Below are 21,698 nucleotides of genomic sequence, written 5' to 3' on the forward strand. Positions count from 1 at the left end.
GGCGGCGGAAGTGTTCGAGAGGCTTAGGGAGGTGACTGGGTGCGCGGATGGAAGCGGGGAGATGCAGAGAAGGCAAAGCGAGGTAAAGGGACGGTGAAGTTAAAATAAGGAAGAGTTTTAAGATTAAAAAAATAAGGAAAAAAAACATATTAGCCGGATGCCAATCGATTATCTGTTATTTTACCTTAATAACCCCCGGCAAAGCAAGTCTATTAATGTTTTTTAAGATAGTAAAAAATTATAATAATCGATAGACTTCTATTATCTTCTTGATCGAACGGTTATAATAATATTTTTCTCCCAAAGCACTCAATTACATTAATACCACCGCGCACAAATCGGAGGGATGGGTTCAGGTTGTATCTTTCGTTCAAAAAAATGATTAATGTTCTTTTACGATTTGACCGTTGGATCCCATCCTGCACAAATGTCCCCGCAATCCGAACCGCCTAGGTTTCCTGCTGCACAGATCTCGAGTCCACTATTTCGAGATCCAACGGTGGATTGGCCCAAAGGAAGTGAACTCTTCTTTCGCGCGAAGATACAACCCAGTTACGGCTAACTAACAGCGAGCGACGGCGTGACGTGCCCCACCACCACCACCCCGTTGCCCTGACCCCATCCCATCCTCGCTCCCGTTGGAATCCAAACTCCAATCTCGAAACCAAAACCCCGACCCCGCCAAGCCTCCCTCTTGCAAACCCTAATCCTAAGTTTAGAAGAGAAGGCATCATCTTCGACGATCCTTAATCCACCGGAATCCCTAACGCTCCTCCGGTCGAAGTAGTGCGGTTGGGATGGAGCAGGAGCAGGAGCAGCAGCAGCAGGTGGCGGCGATCATCGGGGCGGCGGACCCGGCCCTGTTCGAGGCTCTGGTGTCCCAGCTGATGTCCTCCGTCAACGAGCAGCGATCGCAGGCAGAGGCCCTCTTCAACCTCTGCCGCGACCGCCACCCGGATTCCCTCGCTCTCAAGCTCGCCCACCTCCTCCACTCCTCCTCCCGCGTCGAGATCCGCGCCATGTCCGCCATCCTCCTCCGCAAGGTCCTCACCCGTGGCTCCTCCTCGTCTGACGCCGCCGCCGTCTCGCCCTCATATCTCTGGCCCCGCCTCTCCCCTGCGACGCAGTCCTCCCTCAAGTCCCTCCTCCTCTCCGCCGTCCAGCGCGAGGACTCGAAGTCCATCGCCAAGAAGCTCTGCGATACCGTCTCCGAGCTTGCCTCCAGCCTCCTCCCCGATGACGCCTGGCCGGAACTCCTCCCTTTCATGTTCCAAGCCGTCACCTCCACCGACTTCCCCCGCCTCCAGGAGTCCTCCCTTTTCATCTTCTCCCAGCTCGCCCAGTACATCGGCGACGCCCTCCTCCCCCACCTCTCCACCCTTCACGGGGTCTTCCTCTCCTCCCTCTCCCACCACTCCTCCCCTGATGTGCGCATCGCCGCCCTCGGCGCCGCCATCAACTTCATCCAGTGCCTCCCCTCCGCCACTGACCGTGACCGCTTCCAGGACCTCCTCCCCGCCATGATGCGCACCCTGACCGAGGCCCTCAATTCTGGCCAGGAGGCCACTGCCCAGGAAGCGCTCGAGCTCCTCATCGAGCTTGCCAGCACGGAGCCCCGCTTCCTTCGTCGGCAGCTCCCTGATGTTGTCAGTGCCATGCTTCAGATTGCCGAGGCTGACCGCCTCGAGGACGGCACTCGCCACCTTGCTGTCGAGTTCGTCATCACGCTTGCCGAGGCTCGTGAGCGTGCCCCTGGCATGATGCGCCGCCTTCCCCAGTACATCGGCCGCCTCTTTGCTGTCCTCATGAAGATGCTGCTTGACATCCAGGATGAGCCCGCCTGGCACAGTGCCGAGACCGAGGATGAAGATGCTGGGGAGACCAGCAACTACAGTGTCGGCCAGGAGTGCCTTGACCGGCTCTCCATTGCCCTCGGGGGGAACACTATCGTTCCTGTCGTGTCTGAGCTGCTTCCGGCATACTTGGCTGCACCTGAGTGGCAGAAGCACCACGCTGCCCTGATCATGCTTGCGCAGATTGCAGAGGGATGTTCGAAGGTAGCAAAATTCTACTTTTCCATCTTTTAATTAGCCGTCTCCTTTTCCAGCTCTTGATTAGTTGTTTTCTTACTGTTTTTGCTAAAGAAAATTTCAAAATAATTCGTTAAAGATAAATTAGATGCATAAAATATCATACTAAGTTAATGAGTGATGTTTCAATGCATGTTCGTTGCAGAATACAAGGTTTAGTTAATTTTGTTATTGTAGTCCTGTGTCCTAGATTTGCTGATGGGTTGCATGCAATTTTTCTTTGATTGAAATATTTGCTGAAAGGAAATCTGTTTTTCTTATGCAGGTCATGATAAAAAATCTTGAACAAGTAGTAAATGTGGTCCTGAACTTGTTCCAAGATCCCCATCCTAGAGTACGTTGGGCAGCGATAAATGCTGTTGGGCAGCTGTCAACTGATTTGGGTCCTGATTTGCAGATGCAGTATCACCATCTTGTGTTGCCAGCACTGGCATCTGCTATGGATGATTTCCAGAATCCTCGTGTACAGGCAAGAAATTTCAGCTTTGTATTAGTGGTTTATGCATTTTGTTTTTTTCATAGGACAATGCTCTGAGTCTATAACGGTGAATGCAATGGCAAATTACCCTTGCAACCTCTATTCATTGCAAGATTCTTCGCATTTGGAAAGAAATGTCCTGACATGTTAGATGGTGCTTGCAAGATGCCATTGACATGCTTCTTCGCATTTAAGTGAGGAAAGTTGTGAGGATTATTGACATTGATTTGGCATATATTAGTTATTAGATATGACCATTTTGAACTTCTAATGAATTGGAATATTTATAGTTATCGAACATCCTTTTACATGGATATCTACATAGACGTGGTAAATTATTACATATCATATGAAGGATGTTTATGACATTGTTTGAACATTATCCATGGATGTCAGTGCCATACTGATAAGCTCATCTTCAAGACCTTATTAAATTGGTTTGAAAAGGAAAACCTTGTAGTCTTTGGTATTTGCTGTCTTGGATAACATTTGTTATACCCAAGTAAAGTCAAGTTTTGGTTGGAAGGTGGTGGCTAACAGTGGTTTTGTTGTGGCCCTTCACAAAGGATCTGGTTTTGGGACGAGACAGAATGGATTCAAAGGAAGAAGAAGATGGTGTGGGTGAAGATGAAGGCTTGGACGAACGGTTGTCCCGATTCCACCCTATTTTTGCAATGTTTAGAGCTCGTTAAATGAGAGAGCTCCCAATCTCATGTTAAACACAGTGTTTGTTTTAATGAACATTCAACAACTTCCATGGCAATTGATATAGTCCTATATATACAATGAGATAGCTACTGGTTTGCCCCCTTTAACTAACAACTCAGGAATCATAACCTCCACAACTAAGAAGGAAACTGAACACAAAAGTAGTGGCTGCTAACATGTTTGCCACTATGCTAGTGGGCCTAAAAATATGAAAAACTGAACAAAGAGTAACTTCTAATTACTAACTGTCTGTAACTGCTAATTGTCAACTGTCCTTCCTCCCAGAGCTGAACTCCTTTGCTTCTAGGTGTATACAACCCCTTTAAATCTGTCCGAATTGTTGCTTGTATCATTACATCCCCCCTTGGAATGGTGCTTATCCTTAAGCACAATAGCAGGAAATTTCTCCCTTATGACAGAAATGGGCTCCCAAGAAGCTTCAGCTGGTGATTTCCCTTCCTAATGGATGAGTACCTCGGAAATGCCCTTGTTGATGCATTGATCTAGGATTGCTCTAGGGTGAGAGATAGAATAGAAACTGATCAGTGGTGGTTAGGTGGGTTCAATGGGGATTTGGCCTGGGTAATATGGTTTAAGAGAGGACATATGAAAGATAGGGTGAAGTTTAGAAGTAGTGGATAAGTCTAACTTATAAGCTACAGGTTCAACTCGGGCTAGGACTGTAAAAGGACCATAATACTTGGGAGACAATTTCTGGTTCTGTTGTTTGGCTAAGGATAATTGTCTGTAAGGTTGTAACTTGAGTCAAACAGGTGATCCAACAGAGAATTCCAAGGGACGATGGTGATTGTCATAGGATTGTTTCATGGTGTTTTGGGCTTGAGCAAGGTGGGCACGCAAGTGGGTAAGGATTTCATCTCTGTCATGCAACGCCAGATCAAGCGCATCAATCTTGGACATACCAGGGCAGAAGGAACGAAGGGATGGAGGGGGTTTGCCATAAACTACTACAAAGGGAGTGGCCTTCAAATAAGTGTGGAATTCTGTATTATAACAGTACTCTGCCTAGCTAAGCCAATCCATCCACCGTTTGGGCCTGTCACTAGTGAAACAATGGAGGTACATTTCCCCGTGCGATTGACGACCTTGGTTTGCCCATCCGATTGTGGGTGATAGGAGGAGCTGAAATTGAATTGAGTACCACTCAACTTGAACAACTCGCACCAAAAGGAGCTTGTAAAAACAACATCTCTGTCACTGACTATTGACTTAGGTATTCCATGGAGGCGGACGACATGGTCGAAAAAGACTCTTGCGACATTGTTTGCCGAATATGGATGAGATAGAGGAATAAAATGAGCATACTTGGAAAGCGGTCGACTACAACCAGAATGATGCTCTTGCCATGGGATAAGGGTAAACCTTCAATGAAGTCCATTGAAAGATCTGACCAGATCATCTTTGGTATTGGAAGAGGTTGGAGAAGGCCTGCAGGCTGCAAGTTTTCTCCTTTGTGTCGCTGACAGACATGGCACGTCTTGACAAAAGCTTGGACGTCAGCCTTCATTCTTTGCAAAAAGAAATCCCGAGAGACTCTGTAAAGGGTTCGTTGATGCCCCTCATGGCAGCTGTTGTGAATAGCAGCCAAGATTGTAGAAATCAGAGGGGAGTTTGACGCCTAGTAGACCCGATTTTTATAGAAGATCAGTCCCTGCTTGAAAGACCAGTGTCCTTGATTCTCCGAGTCTTGAATCTGTTTAACCTTTGCTTGCAAAGTAGGAAGAGAAGCCACTTCCATGAGAATGTCATCCAGAAGGTCCAGTTGGGGTACAGACAAAGCCATGAATTGCGATTCGACCTCAGAGCGATGAGAAAGAGCATCCGCAACGACATTGGTTTTACCCGGCTTGTACTGAACAGTAAAATCATAGCCCAAGACTTTGCTCAACCTTTTTGCTATGATGAAGAAAGAGCCTGTTGGTCCAACATATATTTAAGACTGTAATGATCAGTAAGCATGATGAAAGATTTACCCTAGAGATAAGGTCTTCAATGGCGGATGGCTTTAACCAAGCCTATTATCTCCTTCTCATAAGCTGGAAGTCCCTGGTGTTTACGGGCTAATGGTCGATTGAAAAATGCTATCAGTTGATTACCTTGTTGGAGAACAGCTCCTAAGCCACCATCGGATGCATCGCAGGCAATGGTATAGGGCTTGAAAAAAATCAGGCAATACAAGGATCAGGGCTGTTACCATGGCTTTCTTCAATTGATCAAAAGCAACTGTGCACTCCAGTGACTATTGAAAGGAATTTCGACGTAGCATGTGGGTAAGAGGAGCGGCAATAACCCCATAATTATGAATGAATTTTCGATAGTAATCGGTTAAGCCTAGAAAACCTCCCAATTCTCTTATTGTTGTAGGCTTAAGGCTAATCGACCATAGCTGCAATCTTGGATTGGTCAGGTGCAACGCCTTCTTTGGAGATTATGTGATGTGCACCATCATGAAGAAAGAGATGATCACATGCCATATATGGATCCAAGAGCCAAATTGATGATTTTGCTTACGTGCGTAGAAGCATGATGTGGTGCGAATCAGATTTGGCAGGAATTTGAAAGAAATTATTGCTTGAAAAAAGGACCGAGTTTAGAAGCTTGTTTTGTTCTTCCTAATTCACCATGATCTCCAGCCATCATCATTTCCATAGTAGCAAGATGCAGCCAAAGTTATTTTGTTCTTCCTAATTCACTATGATCTCCAGCCACCATTATTTCCATAGTAGCAAGATACGGCCACTATCATTTCCTTTGTAGCAAGATATAGCCACCATCATTTCTATAATAGTCAAATTCTGTTATTTTCTTCTATTTACTGAATTTGTCTTATGTTCCCTCTTTTATCTATATAAAGGGAGACGACTTATGTATTCAATTCAGATTTCAATGAATGAAAATGAGTGTTGCTGATTTCTCTTATCTAACCCCTGTGTGTTAGTGGCGAGTTATAAACCCTAGAATTTATCACTCACATTCTTCTTTTCTTGAGTGTGGCGTTCTACCCCTTTGTGATTTGATTGTGGCGATTTTCTTATCAATAAGATTTCAAAGGTTTCTTGTTTTTTTCTCTTTTTCTGTGCTTCAACTTTTATTCTTACCTACACAAGATAGTTATTTAGGCCTGGGCACATCAGTTTGGTATCAAAGCCTGAGGGAGTGTTTGACATCCAAATCATGTCTGGAGGAGACGAGGCCCCTGTCATTCCTAGAGGCATGAGTCTGGAACAAGCTCAGATTATGGGGCTCCAGCGGCGTTAAGAAGAGATGATGGAGCAACTCAATCGCCTAACACAAGCGTTTGAGCGGTTGGCAACACTTCCCCCACCACCACAGCGGTATGGCCATCCAGCACCACGACGTGTTGATCGCAATGATGAAGAGGAGTACGACGAACCCGGGGATGATGATGGTGTGGAGGAACACCCATGGCAAAGGCGGCAGCAAAGGAGTTTGGGAGACAATATTAAGATGAGGATTCCATCCTTTAAAGGAACCAGCTCATTCGAAGAATATCTGGAATGGGTGCAACGTGTGGAGAAGGTCTTTGAATGTCAAGATTATTCTGAGGTAAAAAAATGTAAACTTGTTGCCCTTGAATTCACTGATTATGCTAATCTTTGGTGGGAGAATGTGAAAGCTCAGCGTAGGAGGGATAGAGAAGAGGAGATCCGGAACTGGAGACTTATGAAGCGGATCATGGAGAAGCGATTTGTCCCTCAATATTATAAGCAGGAGCTGTACATCAAGTTACAAAGCTTGAGACAAGGGGGGATGTGTATTGAGGATTATATCAAAGAATTTGAGATGCTGATGATGAGATGCGATTTGCGAGAACCTTAAGAACAGACCATTGCAAGGTTCTTAGGAGGCTTGAATAAGGAGATTGCTGATACGGTGGAGTTGCAATCTTATGTGTTCCTTGACGATGTGATCAAATTTGTTGTTAAGGTGGAGAGACAGTGCAAGCGTGGTGCAAGTAAGCCAAGTAAGACTACCAACTCATCTTCCTTATCACCATGGTCCGTCCCTAAGGCGGTGCCAAAACAAGTAGAAAAAGGTGATTCTAGCAAGCAAGTCACAGATGCGGCCAAAGAAAAAGAGGTGGAAAATTCACAACCTCCCAGACGAAGTCGAGATATCAAGTGTTTCAAGTGTCTTGATTACGGTCATATAGCCTCTGAATGTCCAAACAAGAGGGTGATGTTCATTCGGGAGTCACAAGAAGAAATTGAAAGTGAAGATAAGGCTATTTTGGAAGAGGTAAAAGAAGATTATGTGGAGTTTGCAGATGAAGGAGAGCTGTTGGTTATTCGTCGCAACCTGAACCTACAAGCCAAAGTGGATGATGAGCAGCGCGAAAATATCTTCCATACCAGGTGCACCATCCATGATAAGGTATGTGGTGTTATCATTGATGGAGGTAGCTGTACCAATGTGGCTTCTACTATTTTGGTAGAAAAACTTAATTTGGTGACTATGAAGCATCCCCGTCCCTATAGATTGCAATGGCTTACTGACGATGGTGATGTGAAGGTTACAAAGCAGGTTGTAGTACCTTTCTCTATTGGCAAGTCCTACAAAGATGAGGTTGTTTGTGATGTGGTTCCTATGAAAGCCAGCCATTTTCTTTTGGGAAGGTCTTAGCAGTACGATCGGAGGGCTATTCATGACGGCTTCAAAAACACCTATTCATTTGCCAAGAATGGGAAGAATATAGTGTTGGCACCACTTAGCCCGCAACAGGTCCAGAAGGATCAGCTTGTGATTGAAAAGGGCAAGAAAGAGAACCTATTTGCCAACAAAGGGGAAGTGAAGCGAGTTTTGACTAACCATAAAATTGTTTTTGTTCTTGTAGCTAAGCAGGTTCCAAGTCAAGAAGTCTCCCTTCCACCGCAAATGAAGGAGATCTTGGAGGAATTTACAGATGTGTTCCCGAAAGAATTACCAAAAGGATTGCCATCAATCAGAGGAATCGAGTATCAGATTGATCTCATTTCAGGGTTTGCCCTATCAAATAGATTAGCCTATAGATGCAATCCCGAGGAGGCCAAGGAGTTGCAGCGGCAAGTTGCGGATCTTTTGAAGAAGGGTTATGTGAGGGAGTCTATGAGCCCATGTTCAGTACCAGCTCTGTTGGTACCAAAGAAGGATTCGATTTTGGTGGTTGTGGATCGATTCTCAAAAATATCTCATTTCATGCCATGCCACAGATTCGATGATGCTTCACATGTTGCAGAATTATTTTTCAAAGAGATAGTACGTCTGCATGGTGTACCAAAGAGCATTGTGTCTGATCGAGATGTCAAGTTCTTGAGTTACTTTTGGAAGACCTTGTGGAAGAAGCTTGGTACTAGATTGCTCTTCAGCACGACTTGCCACCCGCAAATCGATGGTCAGACCGAAGTGGTAAATCGTACCCTCTCTTCTTTGCTTCGCATTGTTGTTAACAAGAATATGAAGAATTGGGATGAGTGTTTGGCTTATGTTGAGTTTGCTTACAATCGTAGTATTCATAGCACTACTAAGCATTCTCCTTTTGAAGTGGTTTATGGGTTTAATCCTATCACCCCATTTGATTTGGCACCACTTCCAATCAGCGAAAGAGTTTGTATGGATGGGAAGAAGAAAGCTGAGTTGGTTAAGTCCATGCATAAGAGCATCAAGGAGCAGATTGAGAGGAAGAATGCGGCTTATGAGAAGACAGCCAATAGAGGAAGAAAACAAGTTCGCTTGGCTCCAGGTGATCTTGTTTGGATACATCTTCGCAAAGAACGATTTTCAAACCAAAGAAAATCTAAGCTCATGCCGCGTGCTGATGGTCCATTCCGAGTTGTTGAGAAAGTGAATGACAATGCTTACAAGATTGAATTGTCTGGTGACTATAATGTGTCCGCTACATTCAATGTTCGAGATCTTTCTCCTTACTTGGAGGATAGTTTGGATGATGAGGAAGACTTGGATTTGAGGGCAAATCCTACTCAATAAGGAAGAAATTATGTGCACCATTATGAAGAAAAAGATGATCACATGCCATATATGGATCCAAGAGCCAAATTGATGATTTTGCTCACGTGCGTAGAAGCATGATGTGGTGCGAATCAGATTTGGCAGGAATTTGAAAGAAATTATTGCTTGAAAAAAGGGCCGAGTTTAGAAGCTTGTTTTGTTCTTCCTAATTCACCATGATCTCCAGCCACCATCATTTTCATAGTAGCAAGATGCAGCCAAAGTTATTTTGTTCTTCCTAATTCACTATGATCTCCAGCTACCATTATTTCCATAGTAGCAAGATACGGCCACTATCATTTCTTTTGTAGCAAGATATAGCCACCATCATTTCTATAATAGTCAAATTCTGTTATTTCCTTCCATTTACTGAATTTGTCTTATGTTCTCTCTCTTATCTATATAAAGGGAGACGACCTATGTATTCAATTCAGATTTCAATGAATGAAAATGAGTGTTGCTGATTTCTCTTATCTAACTCCTGTGTGTTAGTGGCGAGTTATAAATCCTAGAACTTATCACTCACATTCTTCTTTTCTTGAGTGTGGCGTTCTACCCCTTTGTGATCTGATTGTGGCGATTTTCTTATCAATCAGATTTCAAAGGTTTCTTTTTTTTTTTCTCTTTTTCTGTGCTCCAACCTTTATTCTTACCTACACAAGATAGTTATTTAGGCCTGGGCACATCATTATGTGTTCCAGATAAGCCACCTTAGTTTGCCCGAAGGCACATTTTATTCTCTTTAGAAAGAAAGAGTGAGATAACAATGTCTCAAACACCAAATGAAGATGATTAACATGTTCCACCCAAGTTTGGCTATAGATTAATATGTCATCAAAGAAGACCAAAACAAATTTGCGAAGGAAAGGACGGAATACCTCATTCATCAAAGCTTGAAAAGTGGAAGGCGCGTTTGTCAAACCAAAGCACATAACCAAGAATTCAACATGTCCATGGTGTGTGCGAAGCGCTGTCTTTACAATGTCCGAAGCATGCATACGTATTTGATGGGAGCCCAATCTGAGATCCAACTTAGAAAAATAGCAAGCTCCACATAATTCATCCAACAATTCATCAATGACAGGAATAGAAAATTTATCCTTAATAGTATTGGCATTTAGAGCTCTATAATCAATACGTAAGCACCATGTACCACTAGCCTTCGGAACTAACAAAATTGGGGAGGAATAAGGGGATTGGCTGGGTCAGATGAGACCCTGCTGTAGAAGGCATTCACATTGTTTTTCAATTTCATTCTTTTGGGCATGGGGGTAGCGGAAAGGTCGAACGACGATGGGGAAGTACCAGGTTCCAAATATATGTTATGATCATAATTTCTTGATGGTGGTAGCGTGCTTGGTTCAGTAAAGAGGGTAGCAAATTTTGCAAACAAGGCCCGGAGTTCTAAGTTGGGTGTAGTCATTTGGATGAGGTGAAGGTGAGGTGTAGCTGGTTAGTGGTTCTGATACCCTGAAGTGTAACCTTAGAACCTACAGATATAAACTCCATTTGCATAGCAGTAAAATCCCATAGAATGGGGCCCAATGTTTTCAGCCAATCAACCCCCAAAACTGCATCAAATCCGCTAAGATGAAGTATATAAAAGTCTTGATGAAATTTACGAAGACCAAAGTCAAGAGGGATATGCTTACAATGTCCAAAACTTACAAGGCTCTCCTCGTTTGCCACAAGAACTTTCTTTCCTCGATGTTTGTCGTAACTAATCCTCAACTAGAAGACGAGCCGTGAATCAATAAAACTGTGGGTGCTCCCAGAGTCTATAAATACCAAAAGAGGTTTGTCAAAGATTGTCTCTCTCACTTGCATCGTTTGGGGAGAAGAGGTACCTGTGATAGCATGAAGATATATTTCAGGTTCTTGTTGGTCATTAAGAACTCCCTGTGCCTGCTCTTGGTTATCGGTTCCCTCCTCTTCATCGGCAAATTCGATCCAAAACAAATGCTTGCACTGATGCCCTTTAGTATAGACTTCATCATAATTAAAACAAAGTCCTTTTGCTTTTCGGTCCTCTATCTCGGCTCGATTCAAACGTTTGGCAAATCCAGGGGTCTTATGTGCCGGAGCAACATTAGGAGGCTTGTGTCCTCCCAGTCGATTGGTACTGCCCTTAAAGGAGAGAGGTGGCTGCCCTCGATCAGTTAAACTATCTTCTATTAGCCGTGCCATATTCATGGCAGAATGTATATCCTCTGGGTCATGGAGTTTAACGCCAACTGAAATTTGCTTTTGGAGATCTGTGATAAACTTGTCCAACTTTTGTCTCTGAGTGAGAGGGTCGGACCTAGCTGCCAGAAGTTCAAACCTCTCTTGATAATCTGCCACTGTTCCTGTCTGTCGTAAGTTCTTAAGCTCGCCAAGTTGACTTTTTCTTGTAGGTGGCCCAAAACGAAGGGGGCACTTTTCTTTGAATACATCCCAAGTGAGCTCAGGGAAATCCTCTTCCAATTGCAAATACCAAGGCTGGGCCTTGCCTTCTAAATTGAAAGAGCACAACCCCATTTTGTCGGCTTTGGTGGTTTGATTGTGGAGGAAATAATGGTCGTAGTGTCCCAACCATTATCAATGGGTCCTCTGTTCCATCATAATGGAGAAAATCCATTTTGGAAAATTTTGGCATGCTAGTATCACTGTCAAGAGTTTCCAAACTTGAATGTGAAGCCATCTATTTGTTCTTAGCCCCCTTGCCGACACTGGAAGAGTCCTTGTGAGAATTGTCCCAACGTGTAGCAGCACCTTCAACATTCTCTATCCCGTTGGAAATTCGAGCCAATTCCTTTGAAGTGGTTTGAGCAAGGATTCAATCAATTGTTGCAAGTTGGCATTAGAGTCTCCCATGACACTTGGCTCTGATACCAAAATGTTATGGCCCTTCGCAAAGGATTTGGTTATGGGATGAGACAGAATGGATTTAGAGGAAGAAGAAGATGGTTTGGGTGAAGATGAAGGCTTGGATGAACGGTTGCCCCGACTTCGCTCTATTTTTGCAATGTTTAGAGCTCGTTAAATAAGAGAGCTCCAAATCTCATGTTAAACACAAAGTGTTTGTTTTAATGAACATTCAACAACATCCATGGCAATTGATATGGTCTTGTATATACAATGAGATAGCTACTGGTTTGCTTCCTTTAACTAACAACTCGGGAAGCATCACCTCCACAACTAAGAAGGAAACTGAACACAAAAGTAGTGACTGCTAACATGTTTGCCACTATGTTAGTGGGCCTAAAAACATGAAATATTGAACAAAGAGTAACTCCTAATTGCCAATTGTTTGTAACTGCTAATTGCCAACTGTCCTTCCTCTTGGAGCTGAACTTCTCTGCTTCCGGGTGTATACAACCCCTTTAAACCTGCCCGAATTGTTGCCTGTATCAGGTTTGTTGTAGAAAATCATGGGTTCTTATGTGGGGGAAGAAAATTAGATCAGGTGATGGTATCATAGGCAAGGTTGTTATACAAAGATTGAAGGCCTTGGTGGAAGTGAAAAGCGATATTACGGCAAGATAATAATGAAGCAAGTACTATGATTGTCATTTAAATTGGAAAATTGGTGGTTTGTAGTGGGACGTCATGGTGCATGTCTAGCGTATGTCGAGTGTTGGTTTGTTATTCCAACCTGGTGTTGATATTTGTAGAGAAAAGAGAGAGAGAGAGAGAGAAAAAGTATTTTGGAAGCCTTGATCCAATTGTAGTCAGGTGCATCTATTATATACAAGTATGTGCTAGGTTTACAGTAATAGAAAAAGTACAATTATACCCTTAGACACATACTCTGCGTATTATTCTAGTACTAAGGCCCAGCCCACTATTCTAATACTCCCCCTCAAGCTAGAGCATAGATGTTAATCATACCCAGCTTGTTACAAATATACGTAATCCTGTTCCTTGAGAGGGCTTTAGTAAAAATATTTACCAATTGATCTTCAGTCCTAACATGGACTGTAGTAATCAAGTCTTGCTAGACCTTTTCTCGAATGAAGTGACAATCTACTTCGATGTGTTTTGTGCGCTTATGAAACACCAGATTAGAAGTGATATGAAGGGCTGCTTGGTTGTCACACCACAGCTTCATAGTTCCAGGTTGCTGAAGACCAGTCTCTTTCAACAAATGATGTACCCATATAAGCTCACATGTAGCAAGGGCCATAGCTCTATATTCTGACTGTGCACTAGATCATGCAACTACAGTTTGCCTCCAACAAAAATACAGTCACTAGTAGTGGACCATCGGTCTACTGGTGAACCTGTCCAATCAGCATCAGAAAAATCTTCAATTCTATCATGATCGTGACTGTAGAGAACACCATGACCTGAAACCCCCTTGAGATCCTTTAGAATGTGTATAACTCCATTGCAGTGTGAAGTTCTTGGAGATGATAAAAATTGACTAACAACACTCACTGGAAAGACAATATCGGGACAAGTGACCATGAGATAGTTGAGCTTGCCCACAAGCCTTCTATGCTGCTCTGGATCTTCTAGCACTTCACTATCCTCTGCCAATAGTTTCATATTCGGTACCATAGGTGAGTCACATGGTTTAGCCTCTATCAACCCAATCTCAACTAATAGATTAAGAACATACTTCCTCTGAGAGAGCAAAGTTCCTCTCCTACACCGGGCAACCTTAATCCCCAAGAAATATCGTAGATGGCCCTGGTCTTTTGTTTGGAACTGAGTTTGAAGAAAGGTCTTTAAGTTACTGATACCTGTATTGTCACTCCCCGTGATCACAATGTCATTAACATACACAACCAGCAGAATACATCCTTGTTGAGACTGCTTGTAAAAAATTGAGTGGTCATGCGCACTTCGTTTCAACCCAAACTCCATGATCACCTCATTGAACCTACCAAACTAGGCACGAGGTGATTGCTTCAATCCATACAAGGACTTCTTCAGTTTGCAAACTTTCCCAGATTCCCTCTGAGCAACAAAACCTAGTGGTTGCTCCATGTAAACCTCCTCCAAATCTCCATGTAGAAATGCATTTTTGACATTCAATTGATGAATAACCCAGTGGTGAGAAGCAGCAAGAGCTATGAAAAGGCAAACAGATGCAAGTTTAGTAACCGGAAAAGAAGTCTCAGAATAGTCAACATCATAAGTCTGCGCATAGCCTTTGGCAACCAACCGAGCTTTCAACCGGGCCATGGAGTTATCAAGATTCATTTTGACAACAATGACCCACTTACAATCAATTGCCTTCTTTCCAACAGGCAAGGACATTAGGTCCCAAGTAGTGTTTTGCTCCAGGGCATCCATCTCTTGCATAGCTGCCCGCCACCCATCATGAGCAAGAGCCTCTGAAATAGTCTTAGGAACAGTTACTGTATCCAAAGCCGCAATAAAAGAAAGAGAGGAAGGGGAAAGTTGATGGTAGGAAAGAAATGAGGTAAGAGGGTATGTACAGGATCGTTTATCTTTTCGAAGTGCAATAGGAAAGATCAAGAGTAGGGTCTGGTGGAGAGGGTGGTGGATCCAAAGATGAAGCAGGTACTGGAGAGGAAGGAGAGGCTGGTGGAGTGTCTGCCGGGACATCATGTTCCTCTGTAGGTGGCATAATAGATGGTTGTGGTCGACGAGCATAAACTTGGGTAACAGGGGGATGAGAGACATCAAGAACCACTGTTTGGCAAATTACGATAAGTAAGAAAATCATCATCAGATGATATTGAAGAGACGGACTCACATAAAGTGGAAGACCTAGAAAAGAATGGGGTAGTTTCAAAGAAGGAGACATCAGAAGAGACTAAATATTTCCCTAAGTCAGGAGAGAAACACCGAGAGCCTTTCTGAGACTGGGAATAGCCTAAGAAGAGACATTTCAACGACTGAGGATCAAGCTTGGAGATCTGGGATCTCACATCCTGAACAAAACTAGTGCATCTAAAGACGTGGGGATAAGGGAAATAATGAATGAGTGGGATGAAGCACAGAATAGGAAATATGACCATCAAGAACGCATGAAAGCATGCGATTAATCAAGTAACAAGCTGTAGTTACAGCATCTGTCCAGAAGGGCTTAGGAACATTCATTTGAAAAAGTAGGGCACGAGCTACCTCCATCACATGACGATTCTTATGCTTAGCCATCCTATTTTGTTGTGGAGTGACTGTACAGAATGACTGATGAATAATGCCATGTTCAGAAAGATAGGTGGAATAGGGATGAGAGAGATATTTTTTTGCATTGTCACTATGAAGAATACAAATAACAGCATTGTATTGAGTCTTAATTTCAGAATGAAAGGCACAAAATATGGAAAAAAAGCTCAAAACGGTTCTTCATTAAATAAAGGCAAGTTAGTCTTGAATAATCATTAACAAATGTGACAAAATACTTAAAACCAGCCTCAGACACGACAGGACAAGGGCCCCATACATCAGAATGAACCAAATTAAAAGGGGATATGGCCTGTTTATTGACATGAGGCAGATAGGAACTCCTATGCTGCTTAGCAAGCTGACACGCTCACACTCAAGACGAGAAACATGACTAAGACTCGGACATAACTTCTTCAAGGACGCTAAAGACGGGTGACTCAAACGATAGTGAATCTGGAAAGGAGAGAGATTGCCAACACAAGCAACTGACTGTGAACCTTGGGAAGGTAACGGATCAAGCACATACAGTCCACTAGACTCCCGACCACTACCAATAATCTGCCCCGTCCCAAGATCCTAAAAAACACAGTGAGAAGGAAAGAAATGAACACTACAGTTAAGAGCTTTAGTAAGTTTACTCACAGATAGTAGGTTGAAAGAAAATTTTGATAAATAGAGTACAGAAGATAAAGGAATGAATTGTGTGGGACACGCTACCCCAGTTCTTATGACTGGAGTAGAGGATCCATCTGCTAAGGTCACAGTGGATGAATGAGGAGAAGAGTGGAAAGTAGAGAGAATACTTGTGTTGCCAGTCATGTGGTCAGTCGCTCCTGAATCAATGATTCAAGTGCAAGAAGAGGTGGAGAGACAAGCAGTGGGATTACCTGTTTGTACTAAGGTAGCAGTGGAATCTGTTCCTGTGGACTCAAAGGCCTGAAACTGAGTATATTCAGCAAATTCCTCAGCAGACATAGCAACCATTCTAGGTGCTGTGGTTGGTGTAGATGAAAGGCCATCCTGAGTGGCAACTCGGGCAAATTTTTGCCCCTGCGGTGATTTTTCTAGTAATTTCCAACAATTCATTTTCAAATGTTCTGGTTCATTACAATAAAAGCAAATTTTAGGACCACCATCCCTACCACCTCCAGGACCACCATGAGTTCCACCTCGACCACTTTGTGCACTATTTGTCCGTGGATTCTGGCTAACAAGCGCAGCATCTCTAGTTTCCGGAACCCCTTGCTCAACAGTCTTACTAACTCGGGTGAGTCTGCTATAGACCTCATCAAATGATGGGAGATCACTATCTGTCAGAAGCTGAGTACGGGCAATCTCATACTCAGGGCCTAACCCCATCAACCAACTCATAACCACTACCTTCTCCTCTAGATCTTGCTGATCTTTAATATCAGTAGTCCATGGAAACATGGTTCTTTTCTCTGAAAGTGTTTGTTTTGTTTGTGTATAATATTCCAGCAAAGGTCTCCCTTTCCACTCAGGCCGGTACATATGGGATATGATCTCCTGCAGATAGGTGAGATCCTTCTTGCTTCCATAAGTGAACTCCAAGTGCTCCCACATCTCCTTAACTGTATTACAGTGTTGAATCAAGTCATCAGCCTCAAGTGTCCAGCATCAGTTGAATCTGATTAAACAATTTGTTATCCTCCATCAGCCACTTCTTCCTAGCCTCCTTGTTTGACGCTGGGGTGGGTCCATAGTAAGATATTCACTCCTATCAATGCTCGTCATGTACCTCTCAACGGTCCTCCTCCAATGAAGATAATTCTTTCTACCAGTCAACTTTCGTTGTGTAATTTTGGTGGGTGCGGTGGTGATTTTAGTAACCACCTTTTGCTCATAATTTTCACCCGCCATAGTCTCCAAACAAATCAATCCAAAAACAACCAAAATCAAACCTGTCAAGATTAGACCACTAAGATCATAACCAAAATCAAATCTGTCCAGATCAGAACCACCAAGATCAGCCACTATCGAGTCTGAAATCACCCAGATCTGACCAAATCTCCAAGATCAAACCTCTCCAGATCAGAACGACCAAGATCAGCCACTACCCAGTCCGAAATCACCCAGATCTGACCAAAATCTCCAAGATCAAACCTGTCCAGATCAGAACCACCAAGATCTGCTCTTCCCAGACCAAAATCTTTAAGACCGGCACCTGTCTAGGTTGAAATCACCCAAAAACTCGACCTCACTCTGACCGAAAACACACCTGCAGCATCTCCCTGGACTGGACAGCTCTTTACAGTGCTGGCAGCCACTCTTGGACGCCGAAAGCAGTGCTGACTGCTGACGACCACCCCTTGGGTCGCCCTAGAAACCAGCGCAGCCTCTCCCTAGGTATGCTCTATCTGCCATAGGTGCGACACCCTTGGTCGCACTTAGTTCATAGATCTGATTTGAGGGATAGAGAGGGAGAATGAGGGAGGAAGAGGGAGAAAATTAAGATTTTGGTGTTTGCTATAAAAGGTTTGGGGTTTTGGCTTTGATACCATGTAGAGAAAAGAGAAAGAGAGAGAGAGAGAGAGAAAGTGTTTTGGAAGCCTTGACCCAATTGTAGTTAGGCGCATCTATTATATACAGGTATGTGCTAGGTTTACAGTAATAGAAAAAGTACAATTATATCCTTAGACACAGACTCTGCGTATGATTCTAGTACTGAGGCCCAGCCCACTATTCTAACAATATTGAAGATTAGACTGTGTTAGTAGTGGATGAGAGTATTCATGGCAGAAAGATGTGGCAATTATTATGTAGAGTGGTTATGATGTTTAAGATGGTGATGATCGTGGTGATGTCAAGGATAGGAGGAAGAGATTAATGATAAACATGAGAAACAATAGGTTTTGCTTCTTGCTACTTTGGGGCGTAAAATTCTGTATTACAAAGGGCTTCTAGTACTCTCTGTTTTGAGACCAAAAGCTAAAGAAATTTATTTTTCAACTTTTCTATGTTGTAAAATTCTGTATTACAAAGGGCTTCCAGTACTCTCTTTTTTTAGACCAAAAGCTAAACGAATTTATTTTTCTACTTTTCTAGGTTCAGTAGGACATTATTGCAACGGCACATTCCTAATGCATTAGTGATAATATTAACAAACCTATCTTGAGATCTTGATTTTATACCATCTTATCCATAAAATGAAAGAAATATTTTTGCTTCTATTCTAGAGTATATTTCAGTGTGGTATAAAGAATATGCATGCCTAAACTCAAAGTTTGGACTTTGGATATCCATGAAGTTTTACATGGTATTTATATGTATTATGAAAGCCTTTTGGAGTAGGAGATGGATCTAGCTTTGTAATTTTTAAAGTAGGGTAGTTGGTTCTTGAGCATATGTCATGCAAACCAATGTTTGTGATTTTAACTCCTCTACTATTCATCAAATGAGACAAGTGATTGAGTTATGGCTTATTGGTTTAATTGCAAATATATTAGTTATTAATCAGCTATATGTAAGAATAAATAAAAATTATATCCATAAATTATATATCTTTTTTGACATTTTTTTTAACAACAATTGGCACTCTCTTTATAATCATCAAACATGACACTAATGCATTAGTTGTGATATCATAGTTTAAGTTTGTTTTATTATTTTCTCATCATATATAATTTAAGTTATCATCAAGTAATTATTAACAAAAAAATGTTGAATTTTAGATACTCATTATGATAGGGAAATCATACTAATTTAAGGATTCTTATTTATTGCTTGTAGAAGAATAGAAGAAAACTAACTGAAATCTTTCCTAAGTTTCTACATAATACTTACATGAAGTTCATCCTTGAAAACCTTGATTTTGTTCTTAATTTCTCGCATGGATAAATTCCTAATTTAAAATCATGGTGCTTTGGCTCAAGCACTTCTTTCAAGTAAAATAGAATGAAAAGGAGGGGAAAAACCAGCAAACCTCTTTGTGGGATAAACTTTGTATTGAATAACTGCTTGTGTCAAAATGGCAACTCCCTAGGTTTTATCTGATATTACGATTAGGAACTAGAAAAAAATCTATATGAGGGGTGTTCGGTTACATGGTGAACTTCAGTCTTCCCTTACATTGACTCCTTAATGCAAAAGTATGTGGTTGTGTTTTGAATACCTTCATCGTTGCTCAACTCTTTAGTTGAACATGTGATATAAACCTTCAAGATATTCTGGCAAGTTGGGACCCTATATAGAGACTGATTCACAAGTAGATGACCATGATAATGACTGATAACTTTTCTCCTCTTTCTAGTGCCTATTGGAGTTTTTTTTTGGGAAGTCTCATGACTTAATTAATGGAAAGCATTTTGTTATACTCATGACATCCCTCCTTTTGTCTATATTACTCCTAATTTTTAAATCTGCACTAACTTGGACGCGAAACCTTGTTTTTTCTGAGATTGTATATCTTGCTAAAGAAATTTAAATTGAACTCCTAGTTTTTCTTGAAGGAAATCATATTCAGAATTTTAACCAGGTTTAGAACTTTGAAACTTAAAAATTCAAATAATGAATTCCAATTATATTAAGTTCTGTGCTCTCTCTATATGTAAGTATGTCAATGTGTAATATTTATATATAGTTATGATTCATCGAAATTCAATTATGTTAGTAGCATAATCACATTTCAATTATTAACTCTAACACATGCTTTAGATGTATGTCTTTAATTTCAAGTTATGTGGTTTTATGTGATAAACATGCATATCGGTATATCATTTGCTTAATTGCACACAAAGAAAAGTCACGAACGAAGCATTAAAATTGTTACTTCCACCTTATTTCTTGCAAAAGCACAGCATAAAGATAAGAAAACATGATTAAAAGATAAAAACCAGATTTTAGAGACCAAAGAAAAGGCTACCAAGGGTGTAATAGTCATACCTTTCATACCTATTTATATTGTTGACACGATCCTTGACACAGCATAAACCATGTTATAAAAATTAAACAGGAAATTAAAATAAATAAACATAGTACTGGATTGCCATACCAGTAGATCAAGGCACATCCACAGATGCTCTCCTTAAAGAAGATCACACCCCTTGAGGTGCATGGGCTGCTAGAGGTCTTCTTCCAAGATACAACAATCTCACTCCCTTGAATGAAGCACTCTGGTGAGGTAAGTTGATCTAAATGGTGTGTTTAGGGGTTGCCCCAAGAAACAGATTATTGATAGTATTTAGAAAAATAGGAAAGCCCATTCTTGGGAAACCCTTTTTCTGATACTCTCTTGAAGGGGAGAGTTGAGATAAATGTAGGCTCCAACCTTATAAAGAGTTTAATACAAGCACGTTAGGTGAAGTTCAAAATATCTCAATGGGATAAAAGACATATAAGTCCATATGATAAAAACAATAAAATAAAAGAAATTTTAAAACAACCAAAACTTGTTTTATAAGAAACATATAGAGTATAAAATATGAAACAAGTTTTAACAGTCCCCCTCCAATTTTAAAATTTTTGTTAAAGGAAAAAATAGGGTGACATTGTATGCTGTGTTTTTTGTGATGGGTGCCTTCCAGACTTGAACTTGCGTCTAGCATTGACAAGCTTCCATCTATACAGGACCTAAGTGACTTTTATCTTGAACTTGGAACCTTGGAGTGCAGGTTTTGTCAACTCCAGCACATAATATGAGGTTCAAGGTCTGGGTCATTCAATTGTGTGCTTTAACAGTCATGCGCATGTATCTTGATCTTTATGTGCACTGTGTGGATTTGCCTTGACTCCCATAGACTGCAACTTCATTGCAACTGTTTCATAGGTGAGCTTTTCAAGGATGTCTAGCAAAAAATTATAGGCCTAGCACTCATTCAGAGCTTAAGGCCTTTCTCTATTTGTTGAGTGGAGCAGTAACATTACAGGGATGGGCATATGGAGTGAAACTCCAACCTAATGCTCCCACCAATCACTCAGATAGCTTGTTTTTACCCATTGGAATTGGGATTCCAGTCAATAGGTTGGTTGCTACTAGTGGTAACTAAAAGTGGGCTTTGATCCCATCCCTCTTTATGAATCTTAGATTAGCCTTCGTGCTAACCTTTAGCAAGAGGATCTACATGGTTTTTAATAGATTTATAAAATTCAAAGCAAGAATAACGTCTTCCCAGAGAACCTTAACATAGTCATACCTCAATTCCACAAGCCTGTTACTCTTTTTATTATGTTTATCACTGTTAACCTTTGCTATAGTTGCTTGGCTGTAAAAAGTGGACTGACAGCCAATTAAAAATGAATGGATATTT

At 41.8% G+C, this 21,698-nt stretch overlaps 1 protein-coding gene across 1 annotated transcript in view; it reads left to right on the forward strand.

Annotated features, from left to right (window-relative positions):
• The first annotated feature begins 632 nt into the window (after nucleotides 1-632).
• The window catches only part of LOC105035210 (uncharacterized), a 47,735-nt gene continuing 26,669 nt past the window's right edge, over nucleotides 633-21,698 (forward strand). Inside the window, exons 1-2 of the mRNA XM_010910670.4 lie at nucleotides 633-2,057; nucleotides 2,356-2,559. Coding sequence (XP_010908972.1) covers nucleotides 798-2,057; nucleotides 2,356-2,559 — 1,464 coding nt within the window. The 5' untranslated portion in view covers nucleotides 633-797. The remainder of the gene's footprint in view (nucleotides 2,058-2,355; nucleotides 2,560-21,698) is intronic.

Source organism: Elaeis guineensis, chromosome 3 (assembly GCF_000442705.2).
Source record: "Elaeis guineensis isolate ETL-2024a chromosome 3, EG11, whole genome shotgun sequence".
NCBI classification, from domain to species: Eukaryota; Viridiplantae; Streptophyta; class Magnoliopsida; order Arecales; family Arecaceae; genus Elaeis; species Elaeis guineensis.